Source organism: Gymnoscopelus microlampas, assembly GCF_963454915.1.
Source record: "Gymnoscopelus microlampas genome assembly, chromosome: 17".
Lineage (NCBI taxonomy): Eukaryota > Metazoa > Chordata > Actinopteri > Myctophiformes > Myctophidae > Gymnoscopelus > Gymnoscopelus microlampas.
Window position 1 is genome coordinate 36929947 of NC_139954.1, and position 8275 is coordinate 36938221.

The 8275-nt window shown below is 41.8% G+C and overlaps 1 protein-coding gene across 1 annotated transcript; it reads left to right on the plus strand.

The window, feature by feature from the left end:
• Nucleotides 1-2067: 2067 nt before the first annotated feature.
• On the plus strand, nucleotides 2068-2679 carry LOC311065272 (protein DPCD-like; the record flags this gene model as incomplete). The annotated part of the gene is made up of 1 exon (XM_084085529.1): nucleotides 2068-2679. The coding sequence occupies one exon, from the start codon at nucleotides 2068-2070 to the stop codon at nucleotides 2677-2679; it is 612 nt and encodes a 203-aa protein (XP_083941655.1).
• Nucleotides 2680-8275: the final 5596 nt, after the last annotated feature.

Here is an 8275-nt window from a genome sequence, read left to right on the forward strand (position 1 = left end):
CTCTTATCCGCGAGACCACCGATCAGTCTTGCCAAAATATGGAGCCGCATGTCATCATATTGATGATGTCAGAGATTCTCAGCAGTACTGCAGGAACATCCCCTCCCCCCCCCTACACCTTTCTAGTAGATTGTTTATCTGGAAACCCCTTGTGAGCCGGGTTTCGTAGCACAAGGGTCAAATTAATGTCGTCTTAATATGGACACTGGCAGGTAGTTAAAGCCACAGCGTCATGATTTTGGCACTTTTCTGTTTTTAAGGACTCAACATTACTTCTCTATACCATCCAATTTGGTTGGTTAGATTGATTGATTGAATACTTCATTAACAAGTTTAGTACAGTGGTCTTGTTTCCATTGTGGTCCATTGAATATGATGTGTTGTTCAAATGTGTGAGGATGTATTTTCTGTGTATTATCACTTTCCCATTGTAAACTGCAAGCATCTCTTGCAAACAGACAAATAGGAACAGACTGGACTCCTGACATTTCAGGACTATTGTCTCCCATTGACTTTTTAAATAATATTGTATAGTCAAGATAATGTGGAACTTCTTGATAATATAATGTAATTCATGCATGTAAAAAGTTATTTTTGGAGCTAATCTCTTAGCTACACCAGCATTGTTGTTGTGAATTTGTTTTTTATTAATAGAAGCATTCAAAAAGGTCACTATTTCCATTTGGCACAGACGGGTAGGGAGAGAAGTGCTTTGGTGAGACTACAATTGGGCAGTGAAAAAGTCAAATCCAGTATTTGTAATGAGCTGTTGGAAAATGATAATGGGTGATGGGATGCGAGAGGTCAGGGAACTGAAAAGACAAAACGGGAGGATTAGACCCTTGGAATGTCAAGTAGCAGGCCTGGAACAATACCACTGCATGGCCAGATGGACACACTTCCTTAACAGAGTAGAGATGATCCAAACAACATGGATAACAAACTGCAAGGTGTTCATAAAACGGAATGGGTCATCAGAGGGGGCAAATGGCGCAGGTCATCAGGGTGATTGTGGAATTGGTCACATCATTAATTTGGTTAACTTTCATTGAGGTGACGTTCTGAAGGTTGTATTTCTAATGCTGTGTAGGCTAACTTAAAATATGTTCATATTATGCCGATATTTTGTATCTCATGCCTAGAAATAGCTAAGGAGTAATTTAGTCCCTATGCCTATGCTGAATGTTTGATAAATTGCACATAGACTGTATATTTAATTGCTGCGTCAGGCTCATAAACTGTATTTGCACATGTTTGATTATCTTTTTTATTGTCTTGCTGGGGGGGTACATACACAGTGTGTGTGTGTGTGTGTGTGTGTGTGTGTGTGTGTGTGTGTGTGTGTGTGTGTGTGTGTGCGTGCGTGCGTGCGTGCGTGCGTGCGTGCGTGCGTGCGTGCGTGCGTGCGTGCGTGCGTGCGTGCGTGCGTGCGTGCGTGCGTGCGTGCTCGTGTTATGTGGGTGTGCTCGTGCATGTGAGCATGTTTGTGTGCCTTCCATAAGGGGTGTTATCTTCGGAAGCCATATCAAGCTAGAACCAGCCCTGTATTTGTGTGATTCTCTGAGAATAGTGCGTCTTGTGCTCCTCATCATCATCATTCACTAAAAGGAGGGTATAAGCATGAATAATGCCTAGTACACTTGACTTTGTATTTATCATGTAGAAGATTGATGTCTCAATTAAACTAAAAACATACTACAGCTGCTTACTCAGCGTACAAAGACATAGTGACTTATTTGTTAATGGTGAGGACCGTCCATCATCCATCTTCTACCACTTATCCAGAATTGGGCCACGGAGGTAACAGTCCCAGGCAGCAGAGAATCCCAGACTTCCATTTCCCAGACCATAATACCACTCCTAACTCGGGGATCCAGTTCAGCTGGGGCAACATAGTCTCCCCCTGCCTTCGGCCTGGTGGAGATAAAAACGAGTAGGCCTAAGTTTGCTATAGCAACCGTGACATTGTCTAAATACTCTGTCCAATCGGCACACAGATGTGACACACCAAGTGTGGGAGAGTTTTGGGGATATAAATAAACATGTTTTCAGGAATTGTTCAACAACATGGCTGAGCAATCTTGGCCTGAACTACTCAAATCATCAAAGAAAGCATCTTTGATAAAGGATGGGATAAGGAAGGTCCGCTATCACTTTACAGATGGGAAAGAAATGGGAGAGGAGTATGATCTACAAACAAATGAACTCATCCTGAGGAAGTGGAAGTCTAAAAGCTCACTGGGAGCTCAAGGCCAATGGCAGATAGAGGTTGGAGAGCCTCACATGCCCACTGTTGCCATTTTGGAATCTGAGGGGATCAAGGAGAACTGTGTTAATCCTACATTCTTTCGTAAAGACACAAAGACCAGTTTTCAGTGGAGAATCCGGAATCTTCCCTATCATAAAGAGGTCTTCAGTGTTTCAGTGGAGCCTGCTGAAAGATGCTGCATCATAAAGACCTCAAACAAAAAGTATTATAAGAAGTTTAGTATTCCTGACCTCGACCGATGCCAGCTGCCGCTGGACTGTTCTGCCCTCAGCTTCACTCATGCTAACAACACATTAATCATCATTTACAAGAAACCCAAGGAGATCTTAACACTTGAGCATGAACTAATGAAGGAGCTAAAGATGCTGAAAGGTGCCAGTGATGGTGATGTCGACTGCAAAACTCAATGAAAGTCCGAAGTTGTTCTATTCTGCCCTACAAATTCAAAAGACTGGAACGGAATGGCCGAAACGGCTTTAGGGCCTGAAGTTATGTTTGTTATGTTTTTGCCTGTGTGTGTGTGTGTGTGTGTGTGTGTGTGTGTGTGTGTGTGTGTGTGTGTGTGTGTGTGTGTGTGTGTGTGTGTGTGTGTGTGTGTGTGTGTGCGCGCGCGCGCGCGTGTGCGCATGCATGCATGGCAATTTTTTTATGGCTTCAATGGCTCTATATCAGCCCACTTGATGCTTTGGCCCATAGCTCTTGCACCGTAGGTTGTACAAATAACCTTTCTTTGTAACTAGATTTATTCTCCAAAACTAACACAAATTGCTGCACATGTTCTCTGGAGTCATGTGATAAACATGATTCATACAGATTTTTGATATTCCGTACTTACTGAGAATAACTGAGTTTATGGAAGGGGCCAATTTTACATATAATTGAGGTTCTGATCGATCCCAAATTTGAATCGGATATTGAGGGGCCTCTACACAATGCAAAGCCAAACGCAATTTCAATTAAACCAAAGGTTGTGCCACAAATGTGGCAAATGTCACAGTTCTTTTGGCAAGGGGAGATTATGTTCCCCGAGCTGAACCTGATCCCCCAGATAGGAGTGGTTAATATTGACTGGGAAAGGGAAGTCTGTGATTCTCTGCTGCCTCGAACTGTGGATCCATTTTCATGGTTGCGAGTGAATATCCTTTTACTTTTTGTTTCTTAAATTTTGTCATTAATTATTATTATTTTTTTAATATTTTCTAAAGATTTCCAAAAATGTTCAGTCAGTGTATCAAATGAATACAAACTAAAAGGCCCCAGCATGTTAATGTATGGGACTAGACCCCTCGCCCCTGCAGTCTGTTTTGCAAAGCATACAGTATTGTACAACATGTATCTGTGTTTCAACATTGTGACCGCTCAGAATCTATGACTCTATGATGTTTTAATTTTCAAGATTAATCTGATCCAGCACCCTTAATTTTGAAACAAACCTGTAAATCCGACGAATGATCTGGATGGGGTTTCTGTGAAATAGCAAAACAGCAAGCACTGTCGTCACAGACTTAATTAAGTCACCAATTTCGGTGTAACTAGTGACCCAAGCGAGCCTGCTATGACAGCGTGAACTGAGTTGAACTTAAGTAGGGTAGTGAGAAGAGGTCAGGAGGTGGACTACTAATGTATTTAGTGACAGTGGCAATGTCGAGGTTCTTAGCTCCTTAAGCCTTGTGGCAGTGAAAATAATCTCTTCCTTGCTTAAACAGCTAATGAATCCTGAGCCATATGTTGTTCAAACACTAAGGATCAGCAACCAGAATGTCAGGATTTTGCAAGGCAAGAATATTAAAATACAGTTCCAACAACAGGTTCTCCCTACCCACCAACTGTGGATAGAAACGTGTGTGTGTGTGTGTGTGTGTGTGTGTGTGTGTGTGCGTGCGTGCGTGCGTGCGTGCGTGCGTGCGTGCGTGTGTGCGTGCGTGTGTGCGTGCGTGCGTGCGTGCGTGCGTGCGCGCACTGGTGTGTGTGTGTGTGTGTGTGTGTGTGTGTGTGTGGGGTCTATACATTTGCACTCAAGCGTCATTGGCCGGGTATAATAGGGACCACACTAAGGCTACATGCCTTATAGTGTCAAGTCAAGTGATGTATAGGTCTGCTCTTGACATTTCTGAGTAAAAAGAAAGCACAAGAGGTAATCAGCTTATAGAGACTTAAGGATTCAGTCATGATGAAAAAGAATGTAGTAAGAGTTTAAAGGATGTAGAGCATATACAGTGGTACACCACACATAATACCCAGTTCATTAGCTTCTAAGAATCTGAATAAAGTTCATTAGCTTCAAGATGTTTCTGAATAATCTTAGCTTAGAGATAGGGAGAAATGGGCTTAGGTTGGCAATGCACAGGCATCAATAGAGTGAGTCCCATCATTACATTCTCCATTACTTTATACATTTTCTGCAAATACCTGTGAGGAATTGGAATTCCTTTTCAATAGAGGCGGTGCTCTTTGTGGAAATGGATGGATCAGACCTGTGTCGCTGTGTCTATATCACATGATAATGGAACACAGCAGGCCGGGCTGTGTTTCCATGGTTAGGGGTAAACAGCAGCTATCCTTTGGTGATATCAGTTGCCATGGGGGTTACCCTTGAAATGTGTTAAAGTTGACTGTTTCCAAGCAACTGTCTGAGCTCACCATACAGTAGCTGAGACCACTGACACCGTAGAGGGCGACCCATGTTGTATTCCAATAACAATGGTGAGATAGGACACCCCTTTCCATGAAATTCAATATCAGCCCATTCAAGGCGGCATGGAGGTCTACTATTTACCTGTTTATGTAGGCTAGGTTAAGTTTACATTCCTGTGCTTCTCAAATGGAGTTACATATACATACCCCTAGCTACCCCTAGGGGTATGTGGAGGTACAACCAAATGTGAGGAACCAAGAAGTCAAAGCACAATACAAGGCAACACAGGTTTTCAAACTCAAATCATTATCAAAATTCCAAATAAACAAGTTGGGGCCCTTAAAAGAGGTCAACAAAACATAAATCTAGTGTAAATACTGAGTAACAAAACAGAATGTGAACTCATAACAGGGATGTGAGAGAAAGTGGAAAATTAAGAAGAAAGAAAAAACATTGACAAACTGTGTGAACCTGATGATTGGTAAAGTACTAAACCAAATTAAATAGAAAACTTACACAATACTTATTTGCCGTCATGCTGTTTTATTTTGAACATATTGGCATCCCTTCAGTGGCCTTAGGCCACTGTTTCCTAAACAGTGGGTTGCGGATCCATTGTCGTGGGTGGGTCGCGAGTGAATATCCTTTTATTTTTTGTTTCCTACAATTTGTCATTAATTATTATTATTCTAAAATATTATTTCCAAAAATGTTCACACATTTTCATGAGTTGAAAACAAATTCAAACATTTTTTGAAAATAATTTCATGAATAATATAACATAAACATAATATAACAGACAGATCATATTATGATGGTAGGTTAGTGGTTCTGGTTCTCAAACTTGTTTGGCTTCAGTGCCCTAAGGGCCACTTCAGTGGCCTAGTGGTTCCCAAACGTTTTAACTCAAGACCCAAAGGAGAAATCAGATGTTTGCACAGGTCCCAAACAAACTAGTGACATTAGTAGATCTACAAGCTCATGCAGATCTGCTATTTTCACTACTTCTTAAACATGTTTTCTAATTTAGGGAATTTCTTTGATAATTTGTCTTTTATAAAAAATAATCAAAAACAATATGTGTTTCAATTCTGCCTGGTACTGAATCATCACTCCATCATCATTGACTGAATCTTGCATTTTTGCTTTTTGAGTGTTGATGGGGAGGGGATTGGGAGGGGGGGGGGGGGGGGGCAGGGGGGTAATGGGAAGGGGGGAGGGGGCAGCTTTATTCATTTGAGCCAATCAGCAGAAGGCTGAGCACTTGTTCCGCTAGTTCCCAAGGAGATACACGCTGAGAAGAACGGCTCCGGGTCCGGGATCGGTGTTGCCATGTCCGTTTATTATAAGCGACTTTGGGCTTATTTTTCTGGTCATTTGCTTGTAAATATTGGTAGTTGTGGGTTGCGGTTTTTGGGGCTTGTTTCTAAAGTGTAGTTAGCCTACTTATTTGGGCTTGCTTCCATTTTTTATTATCATTATTTAAACCAGCGGTTCTCAAATATTTCCATGTCATGGACCCCCGGCCCCAAATGTATTAATGTAGGCGGGCCTATGTGTCCCTAACCCACATATGAAAATGTTTTGTGCCAGGGAGCCCCGTACCAGATTTGTGTTGTAGAATGTTTCAAAAACATTCCAAATATTCCACATTTTTACAAGCTCGCCTGTAGATCGGCTATTTTCAACTAGCCGTTGCAAACTTGCAATTCATAAAAGTGCTCATGTGGCCTAATAGTCGCTTCCTTTGGGCTTGTTTCATAGACCTGGTTGCTTGTTTCTTTCACAAAATATGGCAACGCTGCTAATAGAGGTAGGCTAATAGCCACTATTGAACAGCACGGTTGACTTGATTCTGAACCTGCCTCTTTCGTAGGATGGCCTGGTTGCTCATTTCTCTCGCAAAATCTGGCAACGCTGTACACTGCTCTTCTCATTCATACCGAGATAGAGTGAGTCGGGACTGAGTGACCACTGGACTGGTCAGCATGCAACCAGGACGAGTCTGGGACTTCTATCTATCTGATGCGTTCGTGATGAAACCAGTAACGACACTGTGAAAAGTAAAGTAAGTTGACATAATTTTATAATATATATTTGCATCTGTGTACCTTTTTAAATCAGAAACGTGTGTGTCAGTCACAATGTTTTGCTCGTGTTTAGAATAGATAACATTGCAGGTGGCTGGTTTTCTTGAGAAATTGGGAATGTGTGTGTGTGGACTTTATAATTGTTGCCTTGGGTATCTAATGTTGTCCAACGCAAAGCCAACATCGCCGGATATCGTTATTATCCTCATGCTGGAGCAGCGATGATCCGACTTTATGGCTTCTTGGCCGTTGCCTGTTAATTCCATCCATCTGATCCATGCCTCGTAAATACTATAACTTAACATCGTGACTCTGAGTGGTGGTAGCCTGCCCTACACAGCAGTCCGAGTGGCTCTGGGGATCTTAGTATAATTAGATTTTCAATTGGAATTGACTTTAAAAAAAAAGCATTTTTCAGATTTTCGTTTCAGAACAACAATCTAAAAATGGGGTCATTTTCCCAATTTTTACTTGTCCAGAAAGAAAATCATGAAAATGCTATTTTTTTGTGATTTTGTGATTGTTTACCTTTGAGAATGTACTGCAAGCAGGCATTCTGTTGTGATTGAAGACTCTTCAGTGTTATTTATTGACGCCCTATATTGTTATTAGAATCGCATGCAAGTCCATGAAGGCAGGTGGCCATCCTGACTGAGAGAGGCAGGTTCAGCCCAGTGTTGCCAGGTTTTGCGAGAGAAATAAGCAGCCAGGTCTGGGAAAACAAGCCCAAAAGAAGCAACTATAGGCCAGTGGCCACATGAGCACTTTAAACCCAGGCCTGGATCGGCTATTTGAAAATAGCCGATCTACAAGCTCACAACAACCCGCAACTACCAATATTTGCAAGCAACTTCGGAAAAAAACAAGCCCAAAGTTGCTTATAATAAGCAGACCTGGCAACACTGTCTGTGGCGAATGCTTGCTGGTACTGGTACTGATAATTGGCTACTGGGTAGTGGGTATACGTCTATTGGCCTACTAGGAAGGTTGAATTCTGTCGTTTTCATCATCAGTTCTGCAGAAATCGAAAATGTGATGGACTATATTCAACCAGTCCTGGCACATGAATAATTGATGAAAAATATTGATTTATTTGGAGTGGTTTGAGGATGAAATAGAGCTGTTTGAAGATGATGGTCACATGATTGGAAAACCATTGACTAGGCCAGTGGTTCTCAACCCGTGGGTCGGGACCCCCAGGGTGGTCCCCACATGATTTCCTTTGGATTTTATTTACAAAATATTCTCTGACAATTTAAGGACCTTTTTAATACCTAAAAA